Below are 20,236 nucleotides of genomic sequence, written 5' to 3'. Positions count from 1 at the left end.
GCATGCACATACATACACACAACCATCAACAAAGGAACTGAGTAGAAAAAGAGTGTAAACAAAAGTAAGGGAAACAGCAGCAATCAGAAGAGAAGAAACAAAACCAACATACAACTCAGGTGAGGAGTGTCTTTGCTGACTGTACTAAAAAAACCGGCATGAAGACTCTAGAAGGGCATTGGTAGTTGAAAGAGGCACAAAAGTGAGGCGCTCAACTACCAGTGCCTGAGAGGGGCAAAATGCTAAGAGCTAGGAGTTCCCAGCTTGTCTGTGGTGGAAGCAAAAGACTTATGAGTGAGAATTCTGTGTGCATTTTGTTGCCAAGGTAGGTGCAGGTAAGATTATTCTCAGAAAATTTTTTTAAAGTCACTAGATACAAGATCATGTCTTCCAAAGGCAAAATTATTCAAGCCTAAGATAAGTCATCCTTGACAAGGAGATCATCCACATCAATTTATTCATGGATTTTAGATCTATAATATGAGTTATGCGTACACACAAAATATTTTATATTTACATTTAATCATTTTGGGATCCAGCTGTCAATACAATCGTCAAAAAGAATGTGCGCCATACCTTGGTTCTTCTTTCTCTTTACCTTCCTTTACTCCATTCTCTATCTACTGATGTATTTTTTCCCCTCTCTCTTTTTCAACATTTAATCATTTCACCTCTCCTTTCTCCTTCCATCTTCCTTGTTACTGTTCCACCTTCTAATACTTCTATCATTATTTTCCCCTCAGTTTCTTTCAGTCTCTTTCTTTTCACCTTGTCCTTGTGTCATCCTCTTTTCCCATCACATGTCATCTCAATACTACTCCTCAGTTTTCTCCCTGCTCCTTCAGTCTCTGTCCCTTCCAAAACTACTACACCTTTGTTTGCCTTCACCACTCTTCTCCCCCACAAATCCTAACATCTAATCAACTCTCTCATATCACGTAGAGACAGGAGGACAGGGGGGAGGACCACTAAAGGGGAAGGTATTCTTTTACCACTTCTCAAGGCATGGGGAGCTGTCAGAGGATTCTTCTTCACACACCACAGAGCAGAGGGAGATTGAAGAAGGGGAAAATGCTTTGCTCACTTGCTCCCTTTCCCTCAATGAGAAAGACATCTACTAACTGCAGTGGTTGGATCAGGCACTCTGTTCTAGGGCACACTGAACTCAACTCTCCCTTACTCAGGAAACAACTGTTTGGTAGGGACAGTCCTGCAGACCAGTGCAGTAATTCTCTCATGAGGTATAGGCCCAGTTCCCTTGCAGCCCTGTAAAAGCCTGTTTATCATAAAAACAATTAGCCAAATTTAACCTAGGTGTAATCTGGAATAACTCCACTGAAATAAATGGAGTTGCATCTTCCTACCTCCAGGGTGAATTTGGCCCCTTTTATTGAAGGCTTTCTATTTAATCTACGTCAGTTATCAAATCTCAGTTTGCCAAGTGCATAGCTTGCTAATACTTTTAATAAACACAGATGTAAAATCAATTACATACCTGCTTATCCAATCAACAGATGAGACAAACCACTTTGAAACAACACAGAAAATGCTTACTTTATTAGATGTGCCAAGAACATTCGGCTGCTCTTCAGTGTTTGTCAACAGCAAAGGTTTCTTTCTCTCAGGCTTTTAAATAATAGTTCTACCATACTCTCCATATCAAATCCAAATGTTTCAGAGGGACAATACAAAATTACATTATTTTAAAAACTCTGAATTTCAGAATTAAGGAGAAAAGGCACCATCTTCCTACATTTTTATCTTCTATTATACAGATTCAATCATACTCCTCATAAGAACAAAATATTTCTCACATTTGTACTAAGTAGAATAAAGATGACTTTACCAATCTCAGTTTTACAATAAGTAGTATAATTTACAAGGGGAAACTAGATCAGATGCTAATATGTTATCAAGCCCTACACTGTGACTGAATGTGATGAGATTATTACTTGATGAAAGCATCCACAAATTCTGTCATCTCATGACGACGTGATGATTAAATATTTAGCCTCATCCTTCACCTATTATCAACTTGTTTCTAGAAAACAATGTAATGCTGAAACTGGTAAAGTGATTTTTAGCGTTATTGCTGGTAGCCATTGCCACTAAGGCAAGCCACATTTGGAAGTCCATGGAGGTACTATCATAAGTACTTAATTTGATTTGAGGCTTATGATAATACTTAAGTGAAACATAATGGAGAATTAAGTGAAACATAATAGAGACTACAAAGAGGGGTTCACCCGCATTTTATTTTTCTATCAGGGTCCTTTTAAAAAAGGTAGCCCCCCCCCCTTTATAATAGCCAATTAGAGTCAAAAGGCTCAGTTGTGTCCCTCAGCAGGCTGAGCCATGGTAGGAAGGAGGAGCAGGCACACTGCTCAAGTGGCACTGCCTGAAGACATGCCTAAAAACATAATGCTTTTTGGGTGCTATAAACATGTAGAAATATGTCCCTGACTGCACCTGTAGAACGGGAATAGCCAACATCTACTGCAGCCCTGCTGATACATGGTATGAGGTTTCTTTGATTGCTGGCAAGTGCTATCCACCTCCTCCCCCCAACTTCCAAGTCTGGCAATCATATAATGCGCTGCCTTATGCTCACGTACTCTAAGAAACAGGGAGACAGCACAGTCTCCTCTTCAGAATGTCCAGGGCAGCAACCACAATTTGGCCCCAACTGTCATGGTGCATATTAACCGTACAGCTATACAGAACCCATATAGCTTGTGGCCACTGCCTATGGAAGACTATAGGAAAAGTAACTGTTGCTAACAGGACACATGAGGATTGTCCTCTAACCCAGTGCTTCTCAAGCTATCTGATGTGGGGAATCGGCAATTTTTTTTTCCAATGTGTGCGCAGACCGGCCGCCGATGGCTCGCGAACCGGCACCGGTCTGCGGACCACCACTTTGAATAGCACTGCTCTAACCTACTTCAAAACCCATATTCAATTTTTGTGGGTGATGAGTAAATACTTTGCTGCAAACCAGCACTGTTCTGCTCTAACATTTAAAATATAACAAAACAAACACCCAAAAAGTTTCCCCCCATCCCAATGAGGTAACATGAGACTATTTCCTAAATATGTAAGAATTCAATAGATTTCAAACTGCATAGTCAGTCTTAAAACGTTCTGTTTTTACATAACTTGTAGTAAATATAGTTAGCATTTGATACAATATAATTTAAAACACAGAATCATTCTGCTACTAAAGAAAGAAAGTTGGGTTATTCGGACATAACTAATCCCAAACTATTTTGATTTCCTCGATAAATGGTCTCTAAAGCATTGGAACTTGTTCAAGACATGCAAAGATATCTTCAGTTATAACCCTAACCATAAATCTGAACTTGCCTTCTTTGTGATGTCACATTATAACAAAGCTGTTTTTTCCAAGAGCACAATTGACCTGCATTTGCCAATTGGAATTAACCTACGTACATAGTTCTTGCTGAAATTCCAAAAATATAAATTCCCTTAACTCAGAGAAAGTTAATAGTCCCAGTTTAGCGACTGATCCTGTGAGGTAATGAATGCCGTCTGAGGGCTCTCATCTTCTTACAAGATCAGGCCCATAAACAGGATCTCATATCCAATAGTTCCGGAATAAGATGAGGAACAGGTGGAACATGAACACGAGTTTCCCTTTGTTTTCATATGCCTAACTTTGCTATACCACATGCTGCTTATTTAGCCCTGTTCATAGTTTTAGTACATTTTAATTCATACTTCATAAAACATCACGGATAATATGTGACTTCACACCAAGAAAGCCAACAATTTTTCAGGTGAATTCCCTGTAGCAGAAGTTCACCAAAATACAAAAATGAAGGTTTACCAGTTTGACACTTTGATAATCTTTGAAAGAATCCTATTGTTAGTTAGTGAAGTACTGTATGTAATGACAATCTGTCTACCCTGATTCAGAACATACAGTGATAGCTTCGATATGAAAAAATTGTGTTAAATCCCTTTGTTTGTCTAATTTTTAACCAAATCATTGCACTTCCCTGAGTAATTTTTCTTAAAACACAAAACAGATTCAAGATATTTAGGCTTGTAAGGATTACATTTTTATCAATAAATGTAGATTTCGCGCCCCCGCACCCCCCCACATTTCCATGCATGATGATTGAAATTTACAGCTAGGCGAAGTTAGAAAAATACAAGAAAATGGTGCTAGGGAACTTGCTAGGGAGTTTGATGTATGGATATTCGCTTTGTATATTCTGACATGCTCTGACAATTTGTGTTTTAACACTTCTGAAGCTTTAACTTTTTGAATCTCAACGTCTCCTGTCATTAAATAATTATTGTCTGATCCCCCCTCCACACAATAATTTCCTGCAAGTGTGAAAATTTAAATCTATAAAAATTTTTAAACGTGCTTAAAAATAAACAGCAACGTTTGCCATTAAAATTATTTTTAAAAATAAACATAATTCTGCCAAGCCTACATATATGGCATGTTACATTGTACCTCTATATTATAACCTGAAGAATGACACAAGCATTTAACTGCACAAAAGTGATATGCCAAGCTGCACGGAAGACAAACTTTTTGAAGAAAATTTAAATTACATAAAAATAAACACCAGGCTATTTTCTTAAATTTTGAAAAAAGAATACCATATAGAGGGGATACTAAAATGAGAGTAAACACCAATTTGTTCTTGAAAGTTCCATGGTTGCATTCTACATGTTGTACAAATACCAGTTAACTTACCAACCAGAGAAAACATCCCAAGATTGTGTGGTGTTGTCAGAGATTCCATCCAGGAGAAAGGACAGCAGTTCAAAAATCAAATAGCTACATTCACTACATTATGAAGTGAATAAAATTCAAGCCGATAGTACAGAATTAAAATAAATATTTTATTTTCCATGAATACTGGACAATGAAAAGCCTACCAGAATGGAAAAATGTTGAAAACCTCAAAGACTACACTTCAAAAATAAAACTGAAATGCTAATACTAACCATACTAAATCCCTATGATGAAACTATACTTGTCATACAATTCAATTTACTTTCTGTTTACAATTTATGAGAATTTTGATTAGTATCACTCAGTGACATATCAGGTCATGACACTAGATGAGTATGAAAACCATATAACTCCTTCAGCCTTTAGCCTCCATTCCTGCAAAGGTTTACGAAGTGTTTAACTTTATGTACTGAGAACAGTGGGACTAGTCAGAGTGCATGAAGTTTAGCACATGCATATGTTTTTACAGGATCTAGATTTTAGCCTTAGTTTTTAAAATCAAGTATTCTGTATTTTATTTAGCAGATCTGATAATTATACTCCAATCCATTGTTTCTATAAAACCAATATACTGAACTGATGTAATATTACTTAAATACCAAGTTGTCATATTAAAAAAAGGAGTGTTTATTTTTTAATCCATCTGCAGAAAACAGCATATTTGCTAGACCGCAGCTTAGTAGAACAGGTAAAATACCCGGAATGCTGCACTTGTGTTATGATGAACAGCACTCTTACCTCTTCTTCCCTCAAACACATCATTGATTTCTCTCAACAACATGGACATGTCACTCAGCTGGGACTCCCAAGCCTCACAGAACACATCAAGATTTTCTTTTGCAATCTTACTAGACGGATGTAATGTCAGTGTTTCTGCAGCAGAAATTATCTGAAAAAAAATGCAATCAGAGCAACAAATGTTAAAAACCCATCTTCTCATGTAACGTTACAAGCTAATTTGCAAATGCCTCCACACACAAAACAAGAAACAATGTCAACAGTAAGAAAGAGTTAATATTACATCTGTTGACCAAAGACGGGTTATATTTCTAAGGCCTTTCGCTGGAATATTCTGGTATTATCTGTATTTGTGAATATGCAGTTTTTAAAAAATCAGCATGGACAAAGAGTTCTAGCATATTAGACAACAGGAAAGAGAATGAAAAGAATACAAGTATTTCGTGACCCCACTAATTTTAGTTTTATATCCTGCAAACTGCTACAAATTTGAATAATCCTTACATGTGCAAATAATCCCACTGAAGTCAGAAGAACCATGTTCATAAGTAAGAATTACTCATGTATAAGGGTCTGCAGGACTATTCCTACGGAACATGTTGCTTTTTAAAACCAAGTACATGATATTTTCAACTCCTCCACTCTAGTTTGTTATATTCTATCAAAATTAGTTTGGTTTATTGAGATTATGTAACTTTTTTATAGTGTTATTGTAGCCATCATGGCCCCAGGATATTAGGGAGACAACATGGGTGAGGTAATCTCTCTTTTATTGGACCAATTTCTGTTGTTGAAAGAGAAAAGCTTTTGAGCTTACACAGAGCTCGTCTTCAGGTCCGGGAAAAGTGTCCCAACTAAATACAAGGTGGAAGAAATGGTTACTTACTTTAACTGTGTTTCTTCGAGATGCGATGCAGACATGTATTCCACTTATGTGTGTACACACCGGAGGCAGAGAATTTTGCACAGTAGTACCCGAAGAGGGGCGGTGCTTGGGCAGCACCACCCCAACCCTCCTCAATTACTTTGCACTGAATGCCCAGAGACTAGAATCCAATGCAGAGGGGATGGAGAATGAGTCGTGGAATACACGCCTGCCTCATATCTCGAAGAACCACAATTACACTTAGTAGCCACTTCTTCTTCAAGTATAGGCAGCCATGTATTCCACTTAGGTGACTCACAAGCAGTACCCATCCCTGGAGGCAGGGCTCAAAGTCTACTTAAACAAGGATTGCAGGACCTCCCTACCAAAACTTTCATCCACTCTGGAAAATGCAATAATGGTGCATAAATGTGTGCATGGACGACCACATAGAAGCCCTGCAAATGTCCCATACTGAAATGTCACTGAGGAATGCTATTGAGATCCCTTGCGCTCTCGTAGAACAAGCTCACAACCACTGAAGAGGCACTGCCAAAGCTATTTCATCTGCAGTCTTGATACAGGATGTCATCCATCTAGAGATAGTCTGGAAAGAGACTGCTTTCCCTTTCATACGATCTCCATATGACACAAACAGGTTTAGTCCTGTCCAAGTAGAAGGCTAGATATTGCCTGGCATCTAACGTATAGAGATGCTGCTCTTCTGGAGATGAATGCGGCTTAGGAAAGAACACAGGTAAATATACCTCCTACTTCAAATGCAATTGAGAAACCATTTCAGACAAAAAATTTGGGTATGGTCATAAAGTCACTTTGTCCTTGGAGACTTGTGTATAAGGAGGTTCTACCATCAGAGTCTGCAATTCAGAGACTCTCCTTTTGGATGTTACTGCAACCAGCAGGGCTGTCCCTAGGGAGCTACAGGGCCCAGAACAGATGTTTCTCACTTCCGGGGGGTGCTCCCCACTGCCTCTTCCCACCCTCACTCTGCTCCTTCCCCGCCCCACCTCTTCTCCTCCCAGGTCCACCCCCTCCCCCGAGTGCGTTGCGCCCTCGCTCCTCTCCCCTACTCGCCAGTGCCTCCTGATGCTGCAAAACAGCTGATCAGCGATAGGCGCTGGGAGGGAGGGGGAGGTGCTGATCGGCGGGGCCGCCGGTGGGCAGGAGGTGCTGGGGATAGGCAGAGGTTGGTAGTGGGCTCCTCCTCGCCCCCCCCACCTACCCACCTCACCTCCCCACCTGCTTCCTCACTAAAGCGCAGAGCCCTCAAAGCTTGGGGCCCGGGGCAGCCACCGTAACATAGGGACGTCTCAGGCTACCAGGAACGCAGTTTTCTGACACAAAAAGTGGAAAGGGACAAGATGGCAGGCACTTGAACGGAGGTCCCATTAAAGCCACTTGGACCATGTAAGGTCCCATAGAGGAACCGGCCCTCAGATCGGAGGATGGAGAGGAAGAAGCTCTTTTAAGAATCTTGCTACCATGGCATTAGAGAAGACTGATTTTCCCAGATCGGGGGGATGAAACAGTGCTATTGCTGCCAGATATACTCTCAACGAACTAAGTGCAAGGCCCAACAACTGAAGGTACAGCAAGTATTCCAAGATGTACTGAATAGAAACCAATGTCAGCTGAACTCCATGGGCCAATGGCCACACCGAAAACCGCTTCCATTTAGTTGAACAGGCCGTTCTGGAGAGGGCTTTGTACTGTTGAATAGGATCTGTTGAACAGCCTCCGAACACTGCATTTTCTCCTCATTTAGCCACGAAGCAAGCCATGCCAGGAGATACAGGGAGCTGAGCACAGGATATATGGTGCAACCATGATCCTGGGTGACTAGCTCAGGATGGAGAGGAAGGGGTATGGGAAACTGAATTAACAGCACAAGAAGATCGTACAACACTTGCCTTGGCCATGCCAGGGCAATGATAATGAGATGGGCCTGATCCACCTTCAGCTTGAGGATGGCCTGTGGAATGATTGGGAGAAAAGCATACAGGAGAACTGATGGCAAGCTGAGGTAGAAAGCGTTGGACAGGGAGTTCGGATCGAGGCCCCCATCTAGAGCAGAATAGATGACATTTCCTGTTGTCCCTTGTGGCAACCAGGCTGATCAATGGAATTCCCCAAGCTGCGAAGATGACCCAGAGAATGCTTGTCTTCAGAGACCACAGGTGACTCAGGGAAAAATTCTTGCTGAGATGGTCCTATTAGAGTATCTCCTTGATGGAGTATCAGTATCTCCTTGATGGAGAACTACCACAACCTGATCACCTACTGGCAGAGCATCCTGGAGTGTGCTCCCCCTGGCCTGTTCACATAATACATTGTGGTGGTATTGCGGATAAGTATGTGAACCATGAGTCTCGGATACAGTACAGAAAGGCATGAGATGCATTGTAGATGGCCAAAAGCTCAGCACGTTGATGTGCAGTGAGAACTCCTGCTCTGACCAGACTTTGAACTTTCAACAACCCCAGATGTGCTCCCTAGCCCATCAGGGAGGTGTCGGTGACAACAGACCTGGTTGAAACGGGCCAGACGAAGGGAACACCCTGATAAACATTCTCTGGAAGCTTCCACCACTGCAAGGAGTCCAGGACCTGTGGATGGATACAGACCAATCTGTTCAAGGAGGGAAGAATCAGATGGTAAACTGTCCTGGGCTACAACTGAAAGGGGTGAAGAGACAACATTGCAAACTGTCTGCTTGCATGCAGGTGGTCCATGTGGCCAAAGAGCCTCAGGCATATCTGAACTGTGATGGGAGGCTGAGGCAAAGGTGGTGAACTGCCTGAAAACAGTCAGTTGGCAAAAATATTCTTGAATTTGGAGAGTCTATTAGGGCCCCAATGAACTCAATTTTCTGAGTAGGAGCCAAAGTTGACTTTCCAGTGTTCGGGATGAGACCCAGATGGTCGAGCAAGCACAGTGTAGTGTTGGCCTGCCCCTCAGTAACCAGTCGTCCAGATATGGGAAGATGTGGATTCCCTTCTTCCTGAGGTATGCTATCACCACCACCATGCAGTTGGTAAAAACCCAAGGGGCAAAAAAGAAGCTGAAAGGAAGCATCTAATACTGAAAATGGTGCTCTGCTATGACAAAATTGAAAAGATTTTCTGTGTCTCAGCAAAACTGCCACATAAAAGTAGGCTTCTGGAGGTCCAGAGCAACAAACCAGTCATTCTGAGACAATGCAGGGAGGATAGTTGATAGAGTGACCATTTGGAACCTCATGTATCTGATACACTTGTTGAGGCCACGAAGGCTAAGGATACGTCTTACCCTTAGAGTCAGAATGGGTGTTTGTGGGTGAGAGGATGGCGCCAGAGGAAGGCATATTGACTGGCCAAACTGTGGATCTGAATGCCTCCTCCTCTGAGACATATGCCCCTTTCTGGGGTAGTCCATCCATCTCAGAGAAAGGCTACAGACCATACTGCTGCTGCTGACAACCACCAAAGTGGCATCTATGCACTGCTCTTTATACACCCCTAAGGACCAAAAGGTAGCCTGAGAGTCCTTAAAGGAGTGCAGTGTCTTTTCTGAAAAAAGCACTCTGCCGTCGAAGGGCAAATCCTCTGTGGCCTGTTGCATATCGAGAACAATATCTGAATTCTGCAGCCCGGATCTCTCTCTCATGGCCATTGTCGAGGCCATAACTCTGGCTGAAGTATCCATGATGTCCTGTGCGGACTGCAGCAAAGTCTTAGCCAACAACAGCCTTCGGTGATGAATGCCTGAAATTCCTCCCTCAAGTCTTTTGGAAGCTGGTCCACAAACTTAAGACATAGCCGTCCAGTTCACAAAGTCGTATTTGGACAGGAATGCCAGCTGGTTAGCAATGTGCATCTGCAAAGAAGAGGCGTAAATCCTCCTACCCATCGGTCCATCCATTCAGAATCCTTATCCTTATGACTTAAATCTGCCCTGCTGGGTTCTATCATTCACCATGGTTAAGACCAGGGAATTTGGGGCTGGATATGAGTAAAAACCTTCAAATCCCTGCACCTGTATGAAGTAGCTTTTCCCCATGTGCTTTGCAGTAGGCGGTACTGAAGCTGGTGCACTCCAGAGAACCTTGGCAAGCTCTAAGAGCACACTTAATAAGGAGGGAGACTCTCCCGGGGCAGATGGCTGCAGGATATCCAACATGTTATGGGTATTCTGCAGCAACTCTGCTTGAATACCCAGGGAAGCAGCCACGTGCTGCAAAAGGTACTGATGCACCTTAAATCTTCCAGTAACAAAGGAGAAGAAGAGACAGGCACCTTGGAATTGTGCAGGGACAAAGCTGAAACAGTTAACTGTGCCAGAGCTGGATCTTGCTCCAGGACTGTCAGACCTGGACAGGATGACTTTGGAGGCTCCACAATGGGAAGGTTCACTGGTAGCTGGGCCCATGGCAGAGCGACAGTCACCACCACAAACGTGCTCAGTGATCTCACCTTAGTGTGAGATGAGGAATCATAGAATATCAGGGTTGGAAGGGACCTCAGGAGGTCATCTAGTCCAACCCCCTACTCAAAGCAGGACCAATCCCCAATTAAATCATCCCAGCCAGGGCTTTGTCAAGCCTTACCTTAAAAACTTCCAAGGAAGGAGATTCTACCACCTCCCTAGGTAACGCATTCCAGTGTTTCACCACCCTCCTAGTGAAAAAGTTTTTCCTAATATCCAACCTAAACCTCCCCCACTGCAACTTGAGACCATTACTCCTTGTCCTGTCCTCTTCTACCACTGAGAATAGTCTAGAACCATCCTCTCTGGAACCACCTCTCAGGTAGTTGAAAGCAGCTATCAAATCCCCCCTCATTTTTCTCTTCTGCAGACTAAACAATCCCAGTTCCCTCAGCCTCTCCTCATAAGTCATGTGTTCCAGACCCCTAATCATTTTTGTTGCCCTTTGCTGGACTCTCTCCAATTTATCCACATCCTTCTTGTAGTGTGGGGCCCAAAACTGGACACAGTACTCCAGATGAGGCCTCACCAATGTCGAATAGAGGGGAACGATCACGTCCCTCGATCTGCTGGCTATGCCCCTACTTATACATCCCAAAATGCCATTAGCCTTCTTGGCAACAGCGGCACACTGCTGACTCATATCCAGCTTCTCGTCCACTGTCACCCCTAGGTCCTTTTCCGCAGAACTGCTGCCTAGCCATTCGGTCCCTAGTCTGTAGCAGTGGATGGGATTCTTCCGTCCTAAGTGCAGGACCCTGCACTTATCCTTATTGAACCTCATCAGATTTCTTTTGGCCCAATCCTCCAATTTGTCTAGGTCCCTCTGTATCCTATCCCTGCCCTCCAGTGTATCTACCACTCCTCCCAGTTTAGTATCATCCGCAAATTTGTTGAGAGAGTGCAATCCACACCATCCTCCAGATCATTTATGAAGATACTGAACAAAACCGGCCCCAGGACTGACCCCTGGGGCACTCCACTTGACACCGGCTGCCAACTAGACATGGAGCCATTGATCACTACCCACTGAGCCCGACAATCTAGCCAACTTTCTACCCACCTTATAGTGCATTCATCCAACCCATACTTCTTTAACTTGCTGACAAGAATACTGTGGGAGACCGTGTCAAAAGCTTTGCTAAAGTCAAGAAACAATACATCCACTGCTTTCCCTTCATCCACAGAACCAGTAATCTCATCATAGAAGGCGATTAGATTAGTCAGGCATGACCTACCCTTGGTGAATCCATGCTGACTGTTCCTGATCACTTTCCTCTCATGTAAGTGCTTCAGGATTGATTCTTTGAGGACCTGCTCCATGATTTTTCCGGGGACTGAGGTGAGGCTGACTGGCCTGTAGTTCCCAGGATCCTCCTCCTTCCCTTTTTTAAAGATTGGCACTACATTAGCCTTTTTCCAGTCATCGGGGACTTCCCCCGTTCGCCACGAGTTTTCAAAGATAATGGCCAATGGCTCTGCAGTCACAGCCGCCAATTCCTTTAGCACTCTCGGATGCAACTCGTCCGGCCCCATGGACTTGTGCACGTCCAGCTTTTCTAAATAGTCCCTAACCACCTCTTTCTCCACAGAGGGCTGGCCATCTACTCCCCATGTTGTGATGCCCAGCGCAGCAGTCTGGGAGCTGTCCTTGTTAGTGAAGACAGAGGCAAAAAAAGCATTGAGCACATTAGCTTTTTCCACATCCTCTGTCACTAGGCTGCCTTCCTCATTCAGTAAGGGGCCCACACTTTCCTTGGCTTTCTTTTTGTTGCCAACATACCTGAAGAAACCGTTCTTGTTACTCTTGACATCTCTTGCTAGCTGCAGCTCCAGGTGCGATTTGGCCCTCCTGATTTCATTCCTACATGCCCGAGCAATATTTTTATACTCTTCCCTGGTCTTATGTCCAACCTTCCACTTCTTGTAAGCTTCTTTTTTATGTTTAAGATCCGCTAGGATTTCACCGTTAAGCCAAGCTGGTCGCCTGCCATATTTACTATTCTTTCAACTCATCGGGATGGTTTGTCCCTGTAACCTCAACAGGGGGGACCTCCATGACCAAGGAGCATCTAATGGATTACATGGAGTTCACTGGTATGGGTAGGGCATCGGTTGGCCACTGGCCCCCATTCCGACCACAAGATGAGTGCCAATCCTGGTACACAGTGCTCCATGAATGGCCTGTGATGAAGGTCAGACGATAGAGAGCGAGAGGAGGAAAACCCCAACCTGGGTGCCAACGAGTCCTCGGCTTCAGGGGAGAAAGGTGGAGCCAGCTCTGAGGTTGTGAGCAATTGGTCTGACTCAACTGTAGCCCAGAACGAACAGGGAACTGACAGCGATGGCAGAAACGGTACTGGCAGCATCCAGTATGCCTTTGTCATTTCGAGCGCTGGCAGTGGCGTCGACCCCGAAGTCGGCAGCAATACTGAGGTGACTGACTGTGCTGAAGTGCAGGGCGGTGAATGCCACCTCTGTAATAACAGTGGCATCCACAGCAGGGACACCGAAGAAGTTCCCGGCACCAAGCAGGTCCCTTGTACAGAGCCTGGCACCAGCCCCACTTCCACTGACTATGGAAGGGAAACATCAGGGTGCTGTGCCGACAGACCCATAGGTTCAGCAGCCTGCCCAGCCAACAGGGCTATAAACAATGCAGCCCCAGCAAAGTCCAGGACGAAGTGAGAGATGGGACAGACAGGAAGAGGAGGGCCATTGCCATCTGATATGCCACCAGCGTGTAAACAGCCGGTGCTTGCACTGCCCTCATTGGTACTGGACTTGACGGATGCTTTGGGGCCAGAACTGGAGTCAATGGTGTGGGGTCACTGACCTCCTTGTGCGGTACCAGGAAGCAGTTGACAGGACCTGCTCCATCCCTTACATCAGTATTCACATGATGCCAGTTCGTGCTCCTTCTGGAGGAGGCAGACAATTCCCCATGCAACCTGGATCCGTCGTATGAACCTTTTCCTCAGCACACTCAATGGGGAATAACTTCTCCCTTTCTTCAGAGCACAAAACAGCAGCAGTATCAGAACCCGAGGACGACCTCTGATCCAACTTAGGTGTCAGTGCTGAAGCAGGCTGAATGGCCTGTTCAAGCAGGTGCTGCTTTAGACAAAAGATTCCTCACCCAGTATCGTGAATGATTTGCAAATCAAACACCGCTCCTTGATGTGGGCTTCGCCTAGGCACAACAAACACCATGTGTGGGGATTGTTGTTGGGGATCACTACCCCACACAGCAGACACTGTTTAAACCCTGGTGAGGGTGTCACCAGGGAAATATTTAAACTAAACCTAACTAACAAACACTATACTAAGAGTACTGATTAGCTATATACAACTAGAAAAGTCACTAAAAAATAGCGAGGTTGTGACGTAAGGAACTACTCAGAGCGTCAACTCCAGCCAGGGCGGTAAGAAGGAACCAAAGAGGGTCAGCGCAACACAGCCTCATATAGCCAGGGGAGGGGCTATGGCCACAAGGTGTGAGAGTGCTGCCCCTCTACGGGTACTCCAAGGCAAAATTCTCTGGCTTTGGTGTGCTGAGTGTGCACATACCAAAGTGGAATACACGGCTGCATCTACACAAAGAACAGGCTGTTTAGCATAAGTAGTTAACACATAAGCTTGAAAGCTTGTCTCTTTCACTGACAGAAGTTGGCCCAATAAAAGATATTACCTCACCCACCTTGTGTCTAAAATATACTTAATGACGAATAATAAATACTTAGCACTTTAAAAGAAGCTATTTGTGTTTTACAGGGGTATCTGCAGGCAGGCATATAGATAAATAAACCGTGAATGCAAAATTAGGTACAGTATTGCCATACATAGGTAAGGATGCAGTATTTGGTGCAGTATTGTTCTACATAAAGATATACAGTTACCTGTGCATATACTTGTGTGACAACTGCAAAGAAAATTTATCCACAGGTACTTACACATGATTAGTCAGTGTCTGTAAAATACATTTTAAATATAAAGCACTGTGTAAATACTAATTACTATTATTAGGCACAATATTGTTAAGGCCCTGAAGTAGCTGGTGGGCTGTTTACACATGTGTAATAGTGGCATAATTTTATACTTGGGTTAGCACACAGGGATACCTTTTATCCCTGTGAAATTCATCCTTGTACAAAGGCCCAGTGAAGGCCTATGTACCAATGAAGTCCTATTTAAACTCTCAAAACAGGAATTAAATGATTCATAAGCTTTATATTGGTTCTCTCCACAGGGGTGAAAATTGCCCTACATAAATAAGAGACTGACTGGTCAGATCTTTGGGTGGGTTGTGACCACTTTGCAATGCACTGCTAGCATACTTTGGCCGCAGCACTCAAGCGAACGGCCCATGGAGGATAACCCTAGTGATCCTGCAGTGGCATAGCGGCTCAGCTGCTGGCAAGAGGGGTGCATAGTCACTGAAAAGGAGGCCATGGTGAGGACACCCCTACTCTACATCTATCCTGGGCTAGTAGTCAGCCCCAAGTGGCTGGTATAAGCCAGCATAATTTAAAGCAGACTTAAAGCTACAGCACATTCCAGAAAAGCACACAGGGTCTGTAGGAGCTTTATGCCAGCTTTGCAGAGTCTTCCAAAATGTCCAGAGCACAAATCAAGATGTACCAGAAGATCTAGCTTGGACACGTTTCTACAAATATTTATACTGCCTCCTACTTGTAATACTCTATGTTTCTTTGTGAACTGCACTGGCATGCCTCCAAGAGCATATGTTGAATGTTTATCTTAGTGTACATCCATTTTACAAAATTCTACTTAAAATGTGATCAAATGAAAGGTAGGCATACCTGTGGGCCAGTGACCTGAAAGGTATCTTCTGCATGTATGCAAGTAATTTCAAGTGACTCTGTTCCAGAAACATGCCTCAACAAGCGACATGTCTAAGAAAAAAGTTAATATATTTTGAAGAGTAAATAATATTATAAATAAGATATATTAAAGAAACGTACACAGCAGTAAAGTTTATTTTCTTTTCATTGCTGAGAAAAGGTGAAAACCTATCAGGTACAGTAAATTTTCCAGAAATTGCATCTGATGTAGCAGATGTATGAATTATTGGGTCAGAATTCCAGCAAGGGGTTCAAGTGAAATCAAACCATGAAAACAAGGATCGAGCTATTTTCCCCTTTGCTTCTCCTTCCCCTTTGTCCTCCTAAACCTCAGGAATTTTTTAAGAAAAGAAGTTACATTTCAGTGTGTAACTGTCTGACCTTCAGGTCAGGTATTGAAAGTCACCAGGCCTCACAGTAACATTAACCTGATTATGCTTACATACATTTGTGTTTCTGGTAGCAACTCCAACATCTAGGTTGCTTAGCACTTTCCACATTAAAAATTCTTGCAACCTTTTTTTGAGAAGGTCTAAAAACTTCGATCATTTGATGCAGGCCTGTGGATTTTGACAGGGAGAAAGCCCACAGGCCAGAGAAGTGTCTTTTCTATGTCCAGGGAAATTCTGGCTGAGATAGAAACTTTTGAAAATCACTATTTCCTCTTCTGTGACTTACCTTGTCATCAAAATGTTGGTAGAAAGTCAAAGTAATACTGAATATAGATGTTTTAATGCAAGGTCAGGCCTGTGCCACCACTAAATACCACTACACTGCATTGTGATCCCCAGGTGCAGGCAGCCTCTCAAAGGGTATGTCTATCCAGCAATAAAACACCCGCAGCTGGCCTGGGTCAGTTGACTTGAGCTCAGAGGGCTATAAAATTGTGGTGTAGATGATTCCCCCAACAACAGCCCAAATTTAGCACATGGCTCCAGCAACCCATTCCCCCCCTACCCATGCTGGGACAGCCTTCTTCTGCTTCCAGCTAATGTTAACTTAAGTCCTGTAACTCAACATGTGCTGCAATGCTGAGGATTCAAGGTTCGGACTCTACTGATGGTGCATGATGGGAGGGGGCTGTTACAATTTTTTTTTTAAACATTTTCCCATATTAAATCCACTCACATGACATTAAAAACATTATTTAGTTACAAAATCTAATACCTGAAAGTTAAATTCCAGAATTTATGTTGGCCGTGAAACCTTAATTCTGCATCCTTGTGGGTGTGCATTATGACACAGTCTTTAATTACTTGAGTACATTTCCCCCCCACAGGACCCCACCTCGTTCACTGCACAGGATGGAGAGCACTCAGAGAATGAACTGGGATTGTAGAGTGAATGAGGCTATTCTCTGTAGAAGTTGTCAGGTGTGTAGAGAAAAAAGGACAAGGGACTGCAGAAAGAGAAAAAATGGTCTTGCAGTTAAGGCAGGTGAATGTCAAATGTGAGAACTCAGCTCTATCCATGCCTATGCCAAAGACTTTCTGTATGATCAGGAGCAAGTCACAAACCAAAATGTTGGCAGGTGGCCCCTACTGTGCATTCCTCATTTTCTGTGTGCACAACCTGAGATTCCTGGGGCCAGATTTGCACAAGTGCAGAACACTAAACTGCACCTGAAGTTAATCTGAAGCTATGGTGGCCACTCTGCATCTCTGCCAGTAGGAAGAGTGGTCTATAGGAATGAGAGAAGTGTTGTGAATTAGGGGGCTCACAAGTTCTAATGCCTATCTCTGCCCGATTCAGTGTGACCTCAGGCAAATCTCTGTATCAACTGTCCCCATCTGTCAAATGGTGTTAATAACGCTCTCTTACTTCAGAGGAACTGTGTAAATAAATTCATTAATATTTATGAGGCACTCAAAAACTACAATGATGAGCACCCTAAAAAAGACAACAAGAAATTAATACTTATGTATTCACTGCAGGCTTTGGATAGTGTGCAGTAATTATGGCAGATGCCATACACAAAAATATTGAACAGCTGTCTCATTCCCTGAACACTTCCCATCCTGAATGAGGCAGGGGGTTGGTGGAAATACACAGTAAGTACATGAGCATATATTATCAGTGCAAATACAACCTTAATTCTTCCCCTTGTGTAAGTGTAACCTTAACCCTGGCATTTCTTAACTTTCAAATGCTTGACTATGTAACAATCATTCTTTCAATGTGCATTTTTTGTATGTAATGATACTATTTTGTGTTCTTATTTTTTAAAAAATAAGACGTACAGGATATGCAATATCATCAAGTTGAAATATGGTCCTCATACTAGTATTTCCTGATGGTTGTTTAAATTTCAAACTCAACAGTTTAATGCTCTATTACATGAGCTTTTGCATTTAATTTATCTGAGCCGACATTCCCACTGAAGTCAATGGGAGCATAGAGTGTGCATCCCAGGACAGCATTTGTTCTTATGTTCTTAACAGAAAACCAAAAGAAAGGAAAAATACTCATCTCTACACTGATATCATACTGTAGATTCACAGTTGAATAAATATGAAAGATTAAGAAACCTGGCAACTAAGAAATTCTGTAGAAGAAATTGTTGCACAAGAGTATTGCAATTATCCAAGTAGTAGTCAAAGTATATAGTCCTCCGTAGCCAAGTAAATAACATAACTCTGTACTCAGAAAACAAAATGTCTTTCAAGAAGAAACTTAATCAGTAATTACTAATCACATGGAAACCTTCAATTTCAAAGTTCACCTCATTTTGACTGATCTTTGAGCAAAAACAGCGTCAAGTTGATCTTAAAGCAGAAAAGAATTTTTCTGCCATACTCTGAGCAAAATGTATTCGTTTTTGAGCAAACATTAAAAAGCAACAACTCACTTTTGGGCTGAGAAGGAACATAGAAAATGTCAGCCCAAAAGAAGAACTTATGAGAAAGTTACAAATCCCCCCCCCCCTTTTTTTTTTTTTTTGCTTGGGCAGTTGCGCTCTCGGAGCTCGGGGTGGCGAATTTTTTGCTTGGGGCGGCAAAAAACCTAGAGCCGGCCCTGGCACTCTCACAAGCACAAAGCTCTCTACCTTTCAGTTTGGTATGTTTATTAGAAGCTGGATTAATCTAAATGCCACATTTAGAAGTTATCCCCAGTGCTACAGATACAGCAAAAGCAGATGTTAAAGTGGAAATAAAAATAGAGTACTTACTTATTGTGTGTGTGTGTGTGTGTCTGTATTTTATATTATACATATTTTATTTTATATGCATATGCATGCTTAAAGTTAAGCTCCTGAATTCACATTTAGGAATTTGCCTGATTTTAAGAATGCTGAGCACCTAAAAACTCCCACTGAAATCAATGGAAGTGCTTGGTTGCTTAGTATTCTTGAGAAAATAGGCAAGTGTTTAAATCTGGATTTAAGAGCCTAATTTTAAGCTCCTATTTATGAAAATCTTGGCCCCAATAGGCAGTCACAGAGGCCCCCAAAAATCAGGCAATGAGGTTCCTGTGCCCACAGCAAGCAGCAACAGGAACTGCGCAGGTGGGGCAGTGGGTCCAATTCTATAACAGTGGACCCAAATGTTTGGTGCAGTGAGGAAACTCATGCTTCACTCAGACACTATCTTCTAGGAGAATGTAGAGTCCAGAAGTGCCAGAGGTACATTCTACAGGTTAAAACACAAAAGACACCCTGAAGAACAGTTCATTTAGATAGATTTTGGCACTTTTTACATTAAATCTATTTGAAAATAAAATTAACTCACCTCAACAAGCTGCTCTTTCTGCTCTGATAGCTTACAAGTATATTCTGCTACAGCTTCTAGATTTCCTTCTACTCCTCTGATTTTTAATGCCTTCAGAACCATGTGATCTGCATGGTATCTTAGCAGGTCTGCTGCCAATGATGTGGCTGCATGGTGAAGCTTCAGTAGTAGTAAGGAAAAGAGAAAACAAGCATTGAAAGATAAACATGTGAAGATAATCTACAATAAAAATACTTTAATGATAGTAAATTCAGCAGATGACCAAGAGGCAGGAATTTAAAAAAAAAAAAAAAGAAGAAGCTTACTGATACTAAGTTCAGAGGAAGTCTGCAAAGAACGTTTGTACCTCAGGGGCCTTACTCTGCAATTTCTACTCAAATACACAGACTAAAATCCACTCCACCCTCCAAAAAAGCTGAGTATTCAAGCCTTTTGGGGGCAGACAGAAAAAACAGTTGGGGCAGGCCAGGGTATAAGGATATTGCGGCCACCAGCTATGCGTGAACAAGGATCAGTGGTCCGGTTTTCATTTTTGCCTTTTTATTAGTGCCTTCACATAAACTTACCTACAGTACTTCTGCCTACCTAAATTCCTGCTATGTTTTCAATCAACTGTAGTATTCTTCATTTCTCACTGTAAACTCTTAGGTAATGTTGCCCTGTGCTATTTAATATTGCCATGTTTTAACCCAGAGCTGGGTTCATTGCAGTGATTAATAAAATGATTCTTGCAAATATATTGCTTGTATCACAGGAGGGACGGGCAGCATAATTT

General features: G+C 42.7%; 1 protein-coding gene across 1 annotated transcript in view; it reads right to left on the bottom strand.

Moving 5' to 3' along the window:
• Positions 1-20,236, bottom strand: part of CTNNAL1 (catenin alpha like 1) — a 126,415-nt gene that overhangs the window by 28,219 nt on the left and 77,960 nt on the right. Inside the window, exons 9-11 of the mRNA XM_074945104.1 lie at positions 19,462-19,620; positions 15,692-15,784; positions 5,519-5,669 (exon numbers count right to left, since the gene is read on the bottom strand). Coding sequence (XP_074801205.1) covers positions 5,519-5,669; positions 15,692-15,784; positions 19,462-19,620 — 403 coding nt within the window. The remainder of the gene's footprint in view (positions 1-5,518; positions 5,670-15,691; positions 15,785-19,461; positions 19,621-20,236) is intronic.

This window comes from Natator depressus, chromosome 2 (genome assembly GCF_965152275.1).
Source record: "Natator depressus isolate rNatDep1 chromosome 2, rNatDep2.hap1, whole genome shotgun sequence".
NCBI lineage: Eukaryota > Metazoa > Chordata > Testudines > Cheloniidae > Natator > Natator depressus.
The sequence above is the reverse complement of the archived record's forward strand: the minus strand, read 5'-3'. Positions and strand labels throughout refer to the sequence as shown.